Genomic DNA, 19595 nt, shown 5'->3' on the forward strand with positions numbered 1-19595 from the left:
TACACTGAGTACAACATGAATGTAAGTTATTAGTGAATCCAGTCAAGACATACCTTTTTGGGGCTAATTTAGCTCATTTATGTATACTGTTATAATTTGTACAATCCACACAACTAAACTTTTTAGTCATATTTGCTTTATTGTTATCTTCCTATAATGATTTCAAATTTTTATCTCTTTTTTATAACAGGCTAGAAAATAAAGTATCTTTAACATGTACAGAGAGCCCTGATTTTCTGTGTTCATTATATGAGTGCCTGTACTTATGGTTGCAATTTTTTTCTTCCATATCTGTGGTTGCATGTGTTGAGGGATTTCCTGTTGTGGAAATTTACTTTACCAATGCTTATCAGCACATATTCTACAGGTGATTTTCCCAGGTTCAGTCAGCCTAAATATCAAATGGTGGTGGGAATTTGATCTAGGTTGTCTGAGTTGAGGCTTCATAAGGTAGTGTGGGGGAAAAAATTTTAAGACAGTAATTCTCTCAACTGATTGATCACTTATGTATTAGTTTAGTTCATCTCAAATATCACTTTGTCCTTGCTTAACATTAGTACTTACCTCTAACTGTTGCTCTTTTTCTTTGGACATTTTCTTTTACAATTAGAATAAATTTTTTACAGTTAAGAAAAAAATTTTTAGTTAATTGGTAATATCAATCAAACAGTTTTGATCAAATACCTCATGGAATCATGAAAATTTAAAAGGCATAGAAAAGTAGCAAATGAATAATTAATAAGTTGCATGTTTTTTTCACATGCCAGAAATAATTGTTTCTAGCATCTTGAGTAGTGATACAGATTGTGAAAGCAGGACTGAGAAAAATGACAGCAAAACATTCTAAGGTGAAAGAAATGAAGCTAGTAATGGCAAACCTTAAAAAAAATTTTTTTTAACCTTCCATCTTAGAATCAATACTGTATATTGGTTCCAAGGCAGAAGAGTGGTAAGAGCTAGGTAATAGGGGTTAAGTGAATTCTCCAGGGTCAAATAGTTAGGAAGTGTCTGAGGTGAGAGTTGAACCCAGGACTTCCTATCTCTGGGCCTGGCTCCCAATCCACTGAGCCACTCATCTGCCCGATGGCAAATCTTTTGGAGGCAGATTATTGGATGTATCATCTCATACTTCTTGAATATAGGCTAAATTTTACCATGATTAAAATGCTTTGTGGTTTATGTGTTAAAAAGCAGTATGATGGGAGCAGCTGGGTAGCTCAGTGGATTGAGCCAGACCTAGAAATGGGAGGTCCTAGGTTCAAATCTGGCCTCAGACCCTTCCCAGCTTTGTGACCCTGAGCAAGTCATTTGACCCCTATAGCCTAGCCCTTACCACTTGTCTGCCTTGAAACCAATATATAATGTTGATTCCAAGACGGAAGGTAAGGGTTTGAAAAAAAAAAAAGCTGTATGAGAGGAGGTCCAAGACACAAAAAAAGCAAAAGTCTCTATTTTAAAGGTAGCTAGGGATTCTGTGAGGGAGAAAAGAGAGTGACAGTACATTTTTGGCATGGAGGTAGGCAATGGGATATTGAGTCATTGAACATTTATCAAGTGCCTCCTATGTACCAAAACCTGTACAGAGTGATGGGGATAGAAATACAAAAAAAGAAAAACTTTGTGCCCTCAAGGTGGAGGAAGAGGAAACACAAAAGGAAGTTGAAAAGCAAGGTAAAAGGAGAGCTGGAGGAATAAGTAAGGTAGAAATATTAGTCAGGTAAGAAAAGAGAACATATGTAAACTAAGCTCTCCCTTTGAATTGAAGATGGTAATTTATGGCCCTGACTCCAGTCAGAGAGGCATAGAGTGGTGATGAGATGGAGTAGAGTCCCTTGACTGATGAGATCTTAAAGGAATGTACAGGTAAAAGCACATTGGTCAGTTTGGTGGAAATCTATACAGAATGCATGAGCGGGAGAGTCCTATGCAGTAGATTTGGAAAGGTAGACTGGAATCACCTCATGATGGCCTTTAAAAACCAAATCAAGTTTATATTTTAATTTAGAGGCAATTACAGGCCACTATAGTTTCTTGACTAACAAAATATCCTGGTCATCGGACCTGTATTTTCAGCTATTACTTTAGCAGTTATGGGAGGGTTTAAAAGTGATGTGGTACCCAAATCAGCAATATTATATAATGATTATCAGTGAAAACTGGGCTATTTTCAGCAAGCAATGATCTGAGACATTTCTGAAAGACTTTCAAAGAGAATGCTACACATCTTCAGTGAAAGAACTGTTGGAGTTGTCTTTCACTTCAGTATAATTATGATTTTATTTAGGGGATTGGTTATGTAGGAGTTTGTTCTTACAACAGTGACCAATATGTATGTTTTGCATGACAGTAAAAATAAAATTAATATGTTTTTTAAAGTGATGTGGTTCTGTCCAAGACAACTGTGTAGATAGAGAAAAGGGAGAGAGAAATAAAATATTTTGTGGAGGTAGAATCTATGACTTGGCAACTGATTGATTGTGAGAGGGAAGGAAAGATGTAGGAAGATTGAGGTTATATACTCAGGTGATAAGAATTATGGGGTCCTCAACAGAAATAGGGAAGTTGGGGAAAAGGGAAATTTTAGGAGAAATAATAGTTTGTTAATTTGGATAATTTCTGGTGTCTATGGGATATCTTGATTAAAATGTCTAATAGGTAGTTGGCGTTAAAAAATTGAAGCTTGGAATATAGGTCTTAGAGTTTTGTACACATAATGGTGATAATTTCCTTTATGGGACTATAGGAGATCAACAGGAGAGAATATAAACAGGAGAGAAGATAACTCAGGACAAACACTAATATATAACAATGGGGTGGGACAAGAATGATTAATGGTCCTGAAGAGGACACCGAGGAGGAGTAACTAGATAGTTGTAACCAGATAGGAAGATAATTAGGAGAGAATAGTGTTGTGGCTATTATTCTCTTAGATATTTCTCTTCTTCCCTGGGTTTTCAACAGTGTCAAATACTACATAGAGGTAAGGAAAGGTAAGAACTGAGACAAGGTTTAAGAATTAGAATAGAACTAGCATGCAATGGTAATATAAATTTTGTTAAAATTAACTTTTTATGATTTTTAGTTTCATCTTTTACTTTTAAAATAATTTTTCTAATTAATGTAAAAATGTTTTACATTTGTTTAAATATTTTGAGTTCCAAATTCTCTCCTTTCTTTCCTCCCTTGATAATTCCTTGAGATAGCAAACAATTTAATTTGTATACTCCTGCAAACATATTTCCATATTAGTCATGTTCTGAAAGAAAACACAGACCAAAAAACCCCCAAGAGTCATAGGGGAAAGAGTGAGTTTTTAATGAAAGAGGACTTTTAAAACTCCTGAGTAAAAAAACCAGAGCTGTGTAGAAACTTTGAAGTTCAAATACAAAAGTGAAAGATATAAAAAGGTAAGTGTGAATGAACAGTGATAAAGGACTAAACCATGATATATACTCCTTACATTCAAATATGGGAAGATGATATGTATTTCCTCTGGTCCCTATCAGCATTAGGGGTGATAGAGAGTATATAATTATGCAGACAGCTTAAGACTAAGATGATCTTAAAAGTATGGAATGGGAGAAAAAGAGGAATATCCTGGGCAGCATGGGATAAGAGAGAAAAGAGGGAAACATATCACATAATTGGGCTGTACAAGGTGACATCTAACCAACCTCACTGCCATCTACACTGATAAAAAAAGGAAGCATTCTCTCCCTTTCTCCCTCTCCCCCCATCCTCTGATATCTTGAATGAATTTCTACTTCCCTTTCTGCATAAAAAAAGCAAAGAAATAACTTCAAATTATATTTAAAATTTTAAAGTTTTATAATTCAGTATGATGAGTATAGGTCAAAGACAGGAATAGTGTACAGTTGTGAAAAAATAACATGAGTAAAATGTTTATCTTTGTACACATGAAAGTATTCAGATTACACTGACACATGTCAGTTATTTAACTCAAAGAAGGGCTTACTTTAGAACCTACTGTTTCAGGATTTATTCACTGAGTAGATTTAAATAGTAATTATGTGCTTTTGGATTAGTGATGAACCTTTCCTGGTTGATACATACATTTTGAAAGAGATTTTATGTCACTTCATCCCTTCATCTTTTTAATTCCTTTAGTACGTAGCATTTTGTACTTGGGAGTATAAAAATTGCAAGTTATGTAACTAGAGAAATGATTCACAATAAAAACTGCCATTAATTTTGAGTTTATGACAGGAATTTGGTGAAAGCTTACCATTGCACTGACTTCTAACAAGGGTTTTAAAAATACTGTAATAGTGTAAGGGTTCTCTTAAATAGAAATTCTTAAGATTTTATAAAAGTATTCTAGTAGTATCCATTTATATTTTAACTGTTTATGTTTATTATATATAAATTTTCTTTTCATAATTGAAGATAGAAATAATCCTTTGATGACTTAGTTCATTAAATTTGTACAGTAACATGTGCTTATATTTCATTTTTTGAAAACTAAATTTTCACACTGAGTTTGGCTTCTCTTTAGATTATCCAAAGTAATGAGATTTTATTATTTTTTTAATTTAAAAAATTGGAACCATTACCTTCCATTTTAGAATTGATACTAAGTATTAAAGCAGAACAACAGTAAGAGCTAGGCTTGTTGGGGTTAAGTGACTTGCTCGGGGTCACACAGCTAGGTAAAGTTTTATTCTTAATATTAATGATCTTAATATTTACTTTGGTAAATCTAGTTTCATTGTTTGGTGTATTCCTTCCATTGAAGCAAATAACTTTGGCATATTTTTTTCATTCTGTATGATTGTTATCCTTTTGTTTCCATAAATTCTCCATAGAAGGTATACCCTAATATGCAGAGGCATTATTCTGATCCTTTTATCATATCAGTGGTAGACAGTGGTATATAGCGTTAATGCTGTTCATATGCTATCTATAGACCTAACAAGCTTTTCCTATAGAATCATAAATCAAGAACTAGAAGGGAATCCAAAGACCATCTATTTCAACCTCCATTTTACAAATTAAAAAACCAAGGCCCAGGAAGTTGTGACTTGGCAAAGGTCACACAGATAGGACTTCTCAATTGTGGGATTTAAACCCAACTCCTCTTTCCAGAGCTAGAGTTCTTTCTACTGTACCTCTATGCCTCTCTATTTCTTCAATCATATTGTCCCAGGCTTTTTAAAAAATTGATTTCTTTTGTATAGATGCCCAAATATCATAATACTTAATAACTTATAATACTCAACCTGTCTTGTATTTCTGTGATTAAAACATGCTATGAATTTTAATTGTTAGAAATGCTTTATTTAGTCCCAAATTGAAGTGTTGTATATAATATACGTTTAATAATAAAGCATTTGAGTTATTTACCAGTAGGGGAAAAGCTTAAGTTCACACAACACAAAATGGGAACTATACTACTACAGTTTAGTTTGTAAGTTCTGATTCCTAGGTGGGTATCAGTATCCCCAGAAGGGAAAATTTTACTGCCTTAGGATGAGTGAAAAGTGTGAAAGCTTGTGGTCTAGGAATATGGATGACTGGAGTAATTCTGGGCAGTTAGGTCTAGAGCTGTGGGCAATAATTATTGGAAGTTAGATGTTTCCTGATCTTGTCTGAATAGTTGCAATGAGTCCCTTCATTACTCCCTGAAAACCTGAAGCTCATCTTCTAATTCTTTTCTGCCTATAGGGCTCATATCAGTGTGGGCTTCTAGAGTACCAGAGGTAAGCTAGAGACTTACATTGCCATACTAAATCAATATGGTCAAAGCTGTCACTTTAGACCTAACATGTCTTGGTTTTATTGCAATTTTGAGAGTCTTCTTAGAGATTATATATCATTAATCAGTTCCCAAGGGTGTTTGGCTCAATAAGCTAATATGTAAGTTTTATTAGCACAGGGATTTGTCATGCATTTAATAAAAACTTAGGGTAAGCATATAGTTATAAAAGTGTTAGCTATAGTCTTATAAGAATAACATCTGGTTATCAAAGCTTACACAACAAATTGGTATATTGTTCATATTCTTTAAAGGGTTTCAGTATGCTCATTTCAAATTCAAGATGGAGTCCCTCATGTTTAGGATCTTCTTCTACATTAACCTACAGTTACCTCTTGGGGGGGGGGCAAATTGTTCTTGTTAATGTGTTAAGCCTTTATATGTTCACATTGGACTTTTCTATTTTTCTTTTGGCTACTTATACTTCAAAATTCTTCTTAATTGTGATATTTCATGATTTTCCTCTGAGGAGCATCATGAGGAGAATATTAGTCTCAGAGATTTTTTTCTTATGAGCAGGTTGGGATTATTGAAAGCAAAATTCATTTCCCCACATAGATTACAGTTTAATCTCTTCTTTGATTCTGTGCTCATCACACTGTCCATCAGCAAGCATCCATCCAAATGCTGATTTTAGTATATAGTATGTGAAGAGCATAGATATTGTCATTTTATTTACTTCTTCAAAGATGTTTTATTTTTCCAATTACATTTAATAACAATTTTCAGCACACATTTTCCAAAATTATAACATCCAAATTGTCTTTTTTCCCTTTCCCCTCTGGGTAATGATAAGCAATTTGATTTGGGTTATACATGTATTGTCATGTAAAATATACTTCCGTTTTGGTTGTTGTTGTAAGTGAATACTCATGTAAAACCAAAATCCGAAAATACAACCATAAATAAACTAATGTGAAAAATAGAATGCTTCATCTGACTCCAATTTTTCTTTCTTTGGAAATGGATAGCATGCTTTGTCATAAGTCCTTCAGAATTGTCCTAGGTCACTGTATTGCTGAGAGTAGATAATTGTTTCACAATTGATGATTGTACAATGTTGCTTTTGCTGTGTATAGTGTTCTTCAGATTCTGTTTATTATGATCACTTTGGCATACAGACAGCATACAGACAGAATCCAAGGGTATGCAATTTACATAGTTCCAAATTACCCTTCAGAATGGTTGGATCAGTTTACAGCTCCACCAACAATGCATTAGTGTCCCAGTTGTGCCATATCCCTGCCAACATTTATCACTTCCTTTAAAACTGTCATATTAGCCCATTTGATAGGCATGAGGTTGTGCCTCAGGTTGTCAATTTATTTTTTATATGTATCGTATCCACATATAGTATATATTTATGCCATATTTATCTATAGATTTTTACAGTTATTGATGGATAGATAAAGCAACATCAAGATGTCTGCGATTAACTGACACTGGGAAGAGGTAACTTAAAGTAAATCCAATTAAAACAGGGACTAGCATTTCTTTTTTTTTTTGAAAATTTTATTTAATTAGTCAATTTAGAACATTATTCCTTGGTTACAAGAATTATATTCTTTCCTGCCCTTCCCCCTCCCCCTTTCCATAGTCGACACAATTCCACTGGGTTTTACCTGTGTCCTTGATCAAAACCTATTTCCACGTTGTTGATGTTTGCACTAGGGTGATCATTTAGAGTCTACATCCCAATCATATCCCTCTCGACCCATGTAATCAAGCAGTTGTTTTTCTTTGTGTTTCTACTCCCACAGTTTTTCCTATGAATGTGGATAGTGTTCTTTCTCGTAAATCCCTCTGAGTTGTTCAGGATCACTGCATTGCCACTAATGGAGAAGTCCATTACATTTGATTATACCACAGTGTATCAGTCTCTGTGTACAATGTTCTCTTGGCTCTGCTCCTCTCACTCTGCATCACTTCCTGGAGGTAATTCCAGTACACATGGAATTCCTCCAGTTCATTATTCCTTTCAGCATAATCGTATTCCATCACCAACAGATAGCACAATTTGTTCAGCCATTCCCCAATTGGAGGGCATCCCCTCATTTTCCAATTTTTGGCCACCATAAAGAGCACAGCTATGAATATTCTTGTACAAGTCTTTTTCCTTATTATCTCTTTGGAGATAAAAATAATCCTTATTCATTTTCTCACATATTATTTCCCCCATTTTGCAGATGAAGAAACTGAGACAAAGGTTAAGTGGCTTTCCCAGGGTCACATAATTGGGAAGTGTCTGAGGCTGGATTTGAACTCGGGTCTTCTTTACTCCAGAATCAACGTACTCTGTACATTATTCCACTATTGTAGAAGTATATGGGATCCATGAGTTCATCATTTTCTTTACCTCATTTTGCCATTAATGAAGCTAAGGCTCAAAGAGTATAGGCTTTAATTTATTTATTCATTTGTTTATTTTGCCTTCTTTGTTTATTTGTCCACTAGAACTGGAATCTAGGCCTCTTGATTTTCTGTCCAGTGGAAAAAAAGTTTTTCTCTTATTCTTTTGTACCCAGATGTTGATAGGAACCTTAATAAAGTCGAGAATTTAATTCCATGTTGGTGAACCTATGGTCCACATGCTGTAGGGGGCTGCTCCTCTCCATTGTACCTAAGGACATTTCTCATATGACCCAACTCTGCCCAGCAGCCCAATGGGAGTGCTTCCTCCCCTGTCTGGGGTAAGGGGGTAGGCAGCTCACATGTGGCTCTAGGGTTGCAGATTGGTCACTTGGTCTCTAAAAGGTTTGCCATTACAGACCAAAGACATGGACATATGTTTATTTTATATAATGCTATTTATTTTTTCCCCTTTAGAAATTGAATTTTGTGTTCATAGGTTATTTTCAAGTAATCTCTGGAACAAGATTTTTTTATTTTAAATTAGGCCAGGTCTTCTAATTTTGAGATGCTTTTGGTATATATAATAGCTTCTTAAATATTAGAACAATAGCTATTCATAGAATATTATGTGACTCAAATTGTCATTGAAAAGTTTTATGCATAAATTGTAGAAATTCTTAAATTTCCTCAAGTATATCTTAATGTGATTACCTATTTAATACTATTGGTTGAATCGCCTTAGGAAAGTCACTTAACATCTCATTTTCATAATCTGTAAATCGTGATATTTTTTATTTATACTACTTATTTTATATGACTTATGAGGAAAGTTTATTCAAAAAAGAAGATCAATGTTAGTGAGGTTTTGTTTTATTTACTTTTGAAATATATATATTTTTAATGCTATCTTATGTTATTTCTGGCAGTGGGTTTGAAACTGAACTCTGTGGACCCAGCAATGAGTATTGACCTTCAGTACTTGGGGGTACAGCTGCCTCTGGCTCCTGCTACTAGCTTTCCTCTCTGGAACCTTGGAGGAACCAATCCTGGATCTCCAGGTGAGTAAATAGCATTTGAGAACTCAAACACCATTTTTATTATTTAGGGTTATGGTTGTATATTATGTGAATGTAAGATATTTATTGAAAATCAAAATTAGATCTTATGTATAGTGGCATGGATCTTAGGAAATAAGATGATAAATAATTGTTTGGAATTTTAGTGGCCAACTATTTGTTGAATTCTTTCTTTTTCAGACACTGGATTACCTTTTGTTTCCAGGACAGGGAAGACCAATGATTTCACTAAAATCAAAGGTTGGAGAGGAAAATTTCATAATGCTTCTTCCTCTAAGAATGAAGGTAACCAAATATTTAGAATGAAATAATTATTCCTAATATGTCTTTTACCAAATGTATATTTTGATATTTATTCTTTCCTGGTTCCTCTCTTATGCTTTCAATTGAACTAGAAAATGTGAAAAGAAATGTATTTTTCCCAGATTTATTTTATTGTTTACATTCCTATATCTGTAATCCCAGTTGTTCTTAGACTGAGATTACTACAATAGCCTTCTTAGAGCTGCTTACTTTTTTCCATTACAAATATGACCATAAAGGAAGAATCATCTTCCTTTGTTAAAGAAAAATGCTTATTTTTAATTATCAAGTTATTTTTTTTCTCTATTCCCCTTCCCCTGAAGAAAAAAGGGGGAAAAAAAATCCTCATCACAAATTTACATAGTCAAGACAAATTCCCATATTGATCATGTCCAGAAGTTTGTGTACCATTCTACATATTGGTCTTTTCCCTCTCCTTGTCTGGATATGAGTAGCAATCCTCATGAGTCATTGATGTTTTGGAATCATGGTTGATCATAGCATAGATTAGATTTCTGAAGTCTTTCAAAATTATTTAGTGTTTTTGTTATAACTGTTTCTCTTGGGTTCTCTTCACTTTACTTTGCATCAGTTCATATAATTCTTTGCAGGTTTTTCTGTAATCATGTTTTTCATTATTTATTATAGCAAATCAATATTTCCATTACATTTATGTACCTTAATTGGTTCATTCACTCTCCAATTGAATAGCACTGTTTTAGCTTCTAGTTGTTTTTTTGCCACTACCAAAAGCTGCTATACATATTTTTGTACTTATGGACCCTTTCCCCTTTCTTTGATCTCTTTGAAATATAGGCCTGGTATTGGAAGAATCATCTTCTTTGAACATTTTTATCATGTTAATGCTTTCCTTTTCTGGGACTCTTTTTGTAAAGTACTTTGTTGTAGGTGTGAATATTCTCATTTAAGAAAGATAAAAATAAGGCTCAGAAAAAAGCAAGGTGATTGCTTTTAGTTATATAATTTAGTAAGTGTGAGAGCTGGAGTAAGAACACAACTTTCATCTCTATTCTCCTATCCCTCAAATCTCTGCAAGACACATTTTCCTCACTGAAGGCTTCTCTGGTAGGTTCTAATCATTCCAGCCACCTCTTAACTGTCTGCTTATTCCTAATTATGTATAAACATTTTCCTTTGGTTTGTTGTTTCAATTGTTTGTGTGTTCTTCTATGTATTGCCACTTTTATTAAAAAATAAACTGAATGATAGAAACTTTGGTTTCCACTTTGACTTAAAAAGAACCCCAAACCCAACCAGTACAGTACTTGGGCACATGGATGGTATAAGGATAATTTCAGGGTTGTGACCTAATCTAAATTAATTTTGGTCACCTGGGAATATCCAAAATACAATACCCAAGTCAGCTTGGAAATTTATGGTGGTTTAATTAATATAGAGTGAAAGAGTTAAGGAGAAGATAGAGGGGAAAGGTATAGGATTTCTGCTGCCTGGCCTGTGCCAGGGGGAGTTCAAAGTCCTCCGCCATGAGGTCTTTGAAGATTAGAGGCTTTTTCTAAGAGGATGGTGTTTGGAAGGTAAAGGAGAAAGAATCAGTTAGACTCTGAGAGAACTCAGAGAAGACGCCTCACCTGAACTAGATTACTTGGCTTCTTCCAGTATGGATTCAAGGAAAACTCACTGTTAAACCCAGATAATAGCTGCAGCCATGCCAAGATGCCGACATGCTCAGCAAGCTGCCACCAGCCACCTGTCCATCACCAAAGAGACCAGAGAGAGGAAGTGACGCGAAATATATAGATGGTTTTTACATTACTTTTCTTGCGTTTCACATGTACCAGTGATATCTTAGGCTTGACTTAGGACAGCCCAGGGGTCTGTCAGTTGTTTCTGATTTGTCATTTGCTAGCACATGTCTGTCATAGGCCCTCTTCCTAAATACTTAATCCTTAAGTTTGGGTGTAGGCATTCCTGTTTTTGTTAGACTAAGTAGGATGGAGTAATCTGAAGTTCACAATGTATGTTTATGTTTTTTGCTTATTCTTTTTTCTGAAGCAATGAGCTTAAAACACTAGTGAACAAAATTATTTCAGCACACAAAGATATAAAAGAAGATTATATATGAAGCCATGAATCTCGTTTTTGTTTTGTTTTTAAAAGTGTATATTAAACTTAACATAATAGTATCAAAACAGCCACACAAACCTACTGGTGATCTTTGTGCCCTTTTGAATTTCCTTTGATTTGAGATCCATATTATTATTATTTTTTTAAGTTATTTTCCTTTTCTTGGTTTCCTGGTTTAATTTAATCTTCTATTTACCTATTTGGAACTTCTTCTCCTTCACATTTTCTGTTATTGCTTTACAAATCTTGACTTCCTGGCTCCCTTTTTATGCTGGGCCCATCTCTCTGAAATACTAGTTCCTTAAGATGATAGGAGAAAAGTATTAATCCTGATTGTGTAATTCTTTACCATCCTTTGCATCCTCCATGGTAATTTTTTCTCTTTTACCACAAGATCTTCTCTCTGGGTTCATTCCCTCTCACTTTTCTGCATGCCATTTGCCTTCAGGAGCCATTTTGATTCTCCTTCCTCCAGAGTGGTCTCTCTAAGTACCAAATCCCTATAGATTATTACTGTAATCTCCCTTTCTTCCATTATGCATTATTCCATTATTTCTTCTCTTAATGGGAGCATTCTTCAGTTGGTTCCTTTCCTGCAAATTAAATGAGATTTTCTTTCTACTTGTTTTAATCCCTTCATTTGCCTCCTCCCTCAGTACTTCTCTGTAGGTCACCTTCTAACCACAGTGCAGCTGGTAGGTGGAGGAGCTGCTGAGTGAATTAGGGATTTACCTTTCCTGCTTTTAGTTCATCATTCTTGGTGCCTTAGATTGTGGAGGTAGTTGAAATTATCTCTTGTTCATAATTCATAATTTCAGAGATTTAAGAAGTCATGAAGATCTCTTGTTGATTACATCACCAGGAAACCTCACTTAAATTTTATTCTTCTGAGTATTTTTTAATGTTTCATAGATGTTCATCTCTTGTTTTGGATCATTGTTACTACCATTTGTCTCTTACCCATCCCACCCCTCCCCCCAAGTCTTCCTTATAATAAATATAGTCTAGCTAAAGAAATTCACACTTCTACTTTTTCTGAACATGCCTTTTTCTGTTTCTCTTGTCCATCACTTTTTTTGCCTAGAGGTAGGAGACATGATTCATCAATCTTGTAGAACATGATTATTGTTGTATTGATCAAAATTCTCAAGTTTTTCGGTAAGTGAAAAGCTCAGATTGTCAAATTAGAGATGTGGAGAATCTTTGTATTGAAAACCAAAGCTTTATAATTTTGAGTTGAAGCATTTTTTCACCAACTGTTGAACACTTAATATCTGTGTTGGTAGAGAAAGTATTTCCATAGATGAAATCACGAATCCCTAAGTGTTCAGGGCATTTTGCTAAAGCATTGGCACATAAAAATAGACATAATAACTTTCATATCATAAGCTCCCTGAAAAAGAATATGAATATGTGAATAAAAAGCAAAATTTCTATTCACATATATTTTTGTATGCCCATGGCTGAGCAAAATGCCATGAAATTCATAGGCTGGTAGAAGAGTGGAGATAAAACTGTCTCTTTTGTATGGGAGAAACCCCTCTCCCCACCCCACACACTCTATCCCTAGTCCTCTTTGGTATAGAGAAGAGTAAGATAATGTGCTATGAAAATTTTTGGAATGGAAAGGTATCTTTTTTCCAGGGGTACACATTTCACAGAGGAGGTGGATCCTGAATTAGACCATGGAAAAAGAGATTGTTTTGGATAAGTATTAATTAGAAGGAAGTCTTTTTGAGACATGAGGGACAGATTAAGGAAATGTATAGGAGAAGGAGAGAACAGAAGAACAGGGAATAGATTGCTTTTCATTTTCTCTGAAATGTCAAGTCCATGAGAAGTAATGCTATGAGAACTAGTAAGTTAGGTTAGCACCATATGATAGAGAGCCTTGAATAAAAGCATCTATAATTTAATGAGTAGGCATTGAGAATTCCTTTAAAGGCCTTTGAGTAGTGCGGTATGATGTAATTATAATGGTACATTTTGAAGATTATTTGAATTGCTTTGTTAAAGGTGAATTGGAGAAAGAATAGACAAGCAAGAAAAAGGTACAATTTTAAAAATATATAGGATAGTCAGTTTTTGTAGTTTTCTTTTTTCTCCCTTAGAATATTTCAACAAATAATTAATTTTCTATTCCAGTGCTGCTCAAAGGCTTGCTTTTTTTTTTAATAGTGCATTTTTTCAGTATTTATGCTGAACTTTTCTCAAATGTGTCTTTGATTTCAGGTGGCAGTTCAGAAAGTTCCCTGAAGAATCGCTCTGCCTTTTGTAGCGACAAACTTGATGAATATTTAGAAAATGAAGGCAAGCTAATGGAAACAAGCATGGGCTTTTCTTCAAATGCCCCGACATCACCTGTTGTTTATCAGCTTCCAACTAAGAGCACTAGCTATGTACGAACATTAGATAGTGTCCTAAAGAAGCAATCTACTGTTACCCCATCTACATCTTACTCTTTGAAGCCTCATCCTGTAACCTCTGTCTCTCGTAAGACCAAGTCTCTCAACAAACAGGCAGTTTCCAGTGGCCGAACCAAATCATCTTTTAAATCCATTTTACCATCTCCTGTTTCACCAAAGCAAAAACCATCTCATTTAGTTCCAGGAGATAAAGCCACAAAGACTTCCCCTAATAGCATGTCAGAAAGTCAGGGAGAAAACATAACTGTATCAACAACGGATGAAAATGTATTGCCAAAGCAGATCAATCTTAGGCAGGCACATCATCAACAGCACCCAGCAACTCGCCCTCCAGGATTATCTAAATCTCAGGTGAAGCTGATGGACTTGGAAGATTGTGCCCTGTGGGAAGGGAAACCACGGACATACATCACTGAGGAGAGAGCAGATGTGTCTTTAACAACTTTGCTTACAGCTCAAGTATGTATTTTTCTTTTTCCAGAAATTATAGAAAGCTTGGGTTGGAAAGGAGTATGATTAGTGAAGGGGCAGAGGGGGGGAGGTGTGGGAGGTGAGCAGTGTCAATAGGGGAATCAGTTAGTTAATAGCATTTAAGTTACCTTTACATGTTGGTTAAAAACTGAGATGTCCTATCCTATTCTCTACCAGCCAGAGGGTGTACGATCCCTTTCTGCCAGCAGAGGGAGACAATACAGTTGTGCTTTTGAATAAATCCCTTTCCTATATAAAAGCAGTCTGCCATTCTGAAATCTCTAATTTTAATCCTCAGAATGGGGAGAAGTACATTTGCTAAAAGACCTTTGAAACATTTTGCTTAAAAGTACTAAATCCCAGAAAATCCAATTAAATGTATGAAATGAGAGGAAAAAGTTAACATTTTTATTTAAAATTTTATAGTAAGAATTTTTTTAATTGTCATGAAAAAACCATTTTAGTGGTTTAAGGATTCATGTCAAATGACAGTTGAGCATTTAAAACGCTAACATAGCAACTGCCACTTTTGATCTTTATTTCCTAAATGGAACATGGGTCAAAAACGTAAGAGGAAGGAGAAAACTGATGAATCTTTTAGCCTGGGTTCTAGTAGAAACACAGAGGGACTAAATTCTTTAACTGAACATTTTCCCATTTAAATGTTGAACCTTTTCTTTGTGGGAAATACTTTTAATAGATAATCATCCCTAATGCCTGATGAGGAATTAGCCTCACGTTTATTAAAACCTAAACTCCTAGTGCTCTTATTCTATATTCATTGTATCTTTCTTCACTCTCCATTATCTGTTATAAAGAACTTTATAATTCCATTTGAGACCAAGTCCATCTTTATTGATACCTTTAATAAGAACAGATTGCTCCTTGCCTTGGCTACACAATCACTGTCTTGTTTAATCTGGTAATACCTGTTCTAATGGATTATCAAATGAAGAATGGGGCATGAAACAATAAGTTGTGGCTACTGTATTGATAGAGATTATATGAGTTTATATGGTTGAAGGTGATGTTGGGAATATATCTTAGAAGAATTACAAGTATCTGTTTGCTTAAACTTTAGGCATCTCTCAAAACTAAACCCATCCACAAAATCATCAAGAAACGAGCTCCCCCCTGCAACAATGACTTCTGCCGACTGGGCTGTATATGTGCTAGTCTAGCCTTGGAGAAACGCCAACCTGCCCATTGTCGCCGGCCTGACTGTATGTTTGGCTGCACCTGTTTAAAAAGAAAAGTTGTGCTTGTTAAAGGAAGATCCAAGAAAAAGCGCTTCCTGAGGAAGACTGCTCGAAGAGACTCAATAATTTCTGGTCCCATTGGGGAGCAGAAAAAAGAGGGAGGGAAAGATGTGACGAGGGAGGAAGATCGGTTGAAAGAAAAAAAGAGGAGAAAGAAGGTGGAATATAGTGAGTATTATTTGATAATTTATTGGAAGATTTATGTATGTATTGATTATTGCAGAATTGCTTAATGCTTTAGATAATCCAGATAATTCTTTTATATTCAAGAGATTGATTATCTCTGATTTGGAAGTTCTTTCCATCATTCTGTATTGCTTATTTTTACTCATCCTATGTTTCTTGTCAATACCTTCTCCTAAGTTTGACATGAAATCTCCTTGACTTAATGGAGACTGGCTTTGCCTTTTTCCTGATATCTATGATTCACTGATAGCAGTGGAGTAATCTGGTTCTCCATCTATCATCCATTACCATGACATGCTCATACTCTCTTCCTATCCTTAATGGCATCTTTTGTACATGTTTTCTCTGTTTATGTTTTTTTTTTCTTTATTTCTGTTTATGTCTGTTTATAACAGTTTAATTAACCCAAGGTTAGTTTATTAAGCACCTTCTTTGAACCAGACACTATTATGAAGGCAAAACAAAATTGTTACTGCTCTCAAGGAACATTTTACTTTTTACATTTTACTGGTTGATGGCAACATATACTTTAGTAGATGGATAGTTAAAACATTTGTATAGCATTTATTGTATGCTTGGCATTGTGCTAAGCACAAAGATAGAAGTAAAGCTAGACAAACCCTGCATTCAGAGTTTACATTATAATGGGAGAAGACAACATCTAGAGTAGAGCTAGAAAGGAACGCAGATTGAGCTGAGATGTGCATGCTTTGGTATGGTGATTGCCAGGAAAAAAATCCTGTCAAGATAAGGTGATGGTTTGCCCTTTAGAGCTGGGAAACCCACAGGTAGGAGTCCAAGGTTAGGGTGAAGGAGTGGTAAATGAAGTTTAATGGCTGGAGTGTAAATATCGATGAAGGGATGTAAGGGTAGTGGCATGGAAAATTGGTTTCTGGCAAGATAAGACAACAACTCTATCAATTGGGGGACTAGGGATGTGTAGTCCAAGATTGGGATAGGAGGTTGGGGGATGAGGATGATGGCCGAGTATAAGGCAACATGTGAGTATGTGGTTAGGAAGTGATATTGAAGCCATCATCTGTATCTGAATAAATAGAAAATAGATAGTTGTTTTTGGCAAAAGGAGAGAGAAAGAGCACTAACAACTGTGCAAAACTCATCTTAGATTAATCCCACCATCTGCCAATATATCCTGAAAAGGAAAGGAGATCAAGAGGTAACAAAAAGTGACATACCCTGTAAATCTGTGCCTAATCATTAGTGAAAAAGGTGGATTTCCATTGAGACATTTGAAATATTTCTAGGGGAAAACAGACTTAATTTATAAACATTTCATAGCAATAAAAACATATTAAGTGTAAATAAATACAACTGTTGAGGAAAGCACAAGTAGCAGTGAACTCGTATCTAGAGCTTTAAAAGAAGAAAAATTGAAACAGCTGTAAAGTTAAAAAAATCTTTTAAAAGATCTTTTTAGAAGGAGGTAAAGATTAAAGTGGAATTTTAAAAAGAGGAGCAAACTTGAATCACCAAGGACTAAAACTCTGCTACCCTCCTTCTCCTCTGCAGTTGAATCAGTGTATTTTGTAAGGTTACATTAAAGAGTGAAGAGAGGATAGGTAGAAGATAGAGAACATGTAGGTGAACCCTAATCAAATCATGGTAACAGGGAAAATGACCCTTGAGTACCCTAGCAAGAACAGTAACCTACTGAAAAATGGATATGTCAAAATGAGAGATTGAAATGGGGGAAAGGAGGGAAAACTTGACTCAGTGGTGGGAAGGGGTTCAGAAGAACATCTACATTGGGGAAGAGTTGAAATCTGCAGTGAGAGAAGAGGACCTTACCAAATGGAGACCTAAAGTACTCTAGTCTCAAAAAAGTACACAGATAAATTATAAAGGAAAACAATCTTCTAGTTTTGATGGAATATATGTCTTAACTAGCACTTATATAATACTTTTGGGAAAAAATTGGAAGATTACATTAGTTATATTTGTTCACAACATTTCTGTGAAGTGATTGTTTGACAGCCAAGAAAACTGAAGTCAAGCAAGGCTAAGCAACTTGTCCAGGATTCCATAGGCAGTAAGTATTAGATGCAAGATTTGAATTTAAGTTCAAATCCCTGTCTTTAAATACAGCATGCTGTACCTGAAACTTGTTCTTAATGACAGCTAAATAAATTCTTACCACAATACTATCCCACCCTCTTCCAGAGATGGCAATCAATTTGATCTGGGTTATATTATATTCTATCATATCATATCATATTATCATGCAAAACACATTTCCATATTAGTCGTTATTGTCAGTGAATACTACTATAAAAGCAAAACCCCAAAATAAAACACAAACTAAAGTAAAAAAACAAAACAGTATGCTTTGATATGCATTCGAGCTCCTAATAGTTCTTTCACTGGAGATAGATATTATTCTTTGTCATAAATCCTTCAGAATTGACCTGTAACATTATTGTTGAGAGTAGCTAAAAGATCTTTCACGGATGTTCATTGTACAGTATTGTTCTTGCTGTGTACATTATTCTCCTGCTTATTTTACTCTGCATTAGCTCATGGAAATCTTTCCATCTTTTTCTGAAATCACCCTGTTCATATACCATAATAGTATTCCATTACCACCATATATCACAATTTGTTTAGCTATTCCCCAAATGATGGACATCCCCATCATTTCTAATTCTTTGCCATCCTGAAAAGAGCTATTATATATTTTTGTATAAGTAGATCCTTACCCTCTGCCCCCTTCTTAAATCTCTTGGGGATACAGACCCAATAGTTGCATTATAGGATCCAAAGGTATGCACAACTCTCTAGCCTTTTGGGTGTGATTCCAAATTTCCCTCCAGAATGGTTGGATTAGTTCACAACTCTACCAGTAGTAATGTATTAGTATCCAAATTTTGACACATCTCCAACATTTACCACTTTATTCTCATATTGGGGTCAAGGTGTTAACTCAGATTTGTTTTAGTACAAATGCATTTTCTGAATGATTTAGAACATTTTTTCATAAAATTATGTCTCTAATTTCTTAATTTGAAAACGGCTTGTTCATATCCTATGACCATTTGTCAATTGAAAATTTTATTCTTATAAATTTGACTTCATTCTCTGTGTATTTGAGAAATTAGACTTTTATCAGAGAAAGTTGCTATTCCTCCTCACCTCCCAGTTTGTTGTTTCCCTTCTAATTTTGGTGGCATGAGTGTTTTTTGGGTATAAAACCTCTTTTAATTGAATATAATCAAAATTATTCCTTTTACTTATAACTTTTCTAGCTTTTGTTTGGTCATACAGTCTTCCTTTCTCATAAGATCTGCAGTGTTCTCCTAATTTACTTATATTATCACCATTTATGTCTAAATCATATACCCATTTTCACTTTATCTTGGTATAGGGTGTGAAATATTGGTATATGTCTAGTTTCTGCCATACCTTTTACCAGTTTTCATCAAATAATTAAGTTCTTATCCCAAAAGCTGGGGTTAGCTGGCTTGCTAAGGTCATTTGCCCCTACATATGTTGCATCTATTCTATTCAGTTGATCCAACATTCTATTACTTAGCTAGTACCAGATTGCTTTGATGATTACTGCTTTTTAATACAGTTAGCGATCTGGTACTGCTAATCCACTTTCCTTTTTTTTTCCCATTAA

General features: G+C 34.8%; 1 protein-coding gene across 10 annotated transcripts in view; it reads left to right on the forward strand.

Annotated features, from left to right (window-relative positions):
- MGA (MAX dimerization protein MGA) overlaps positions 1-19595 on the forward strand; it is a 94298-nt gene that overhangs the window by 26635 nt on the left and 48068 nt on the right. For all 10 annotated transcript variants that reach the window (XM_056810299.1, XM_056810297.1, XM_056810301.1 and 7 more), the window contains 4 exons: positions 9055-9186; positions 9385-9489; positions 13846-14498; positions 15592-15937. In XM_056810299.1, the coding sequence (XP_056666277.1) occupies positions 9055-9186; positions 9385-9489; positions 13846-14498; positions 15592-15937 (1236 nt within the window). The remainder of the gene's footprint in view (positions 1-9054; positions 9187-9384; positions 9490-13845; positions 14499-15591; positions 15938-19595) is intronic.

Source organism: Monodelphis domestica, chromosome 1, assembly GCF_027887165.1.
Source record: "Monodelphis domestica isolate mMonDom1 chromosome 1, mMonDom1.pri, whole genome shotgun sequence".
Taxonomy (NCBI): Eukaryota; Metazoa; Chordata; class Mammalia; order Didelphimorphia; family Didelphidae; genus Monodelphis; species Monodelphis domestica.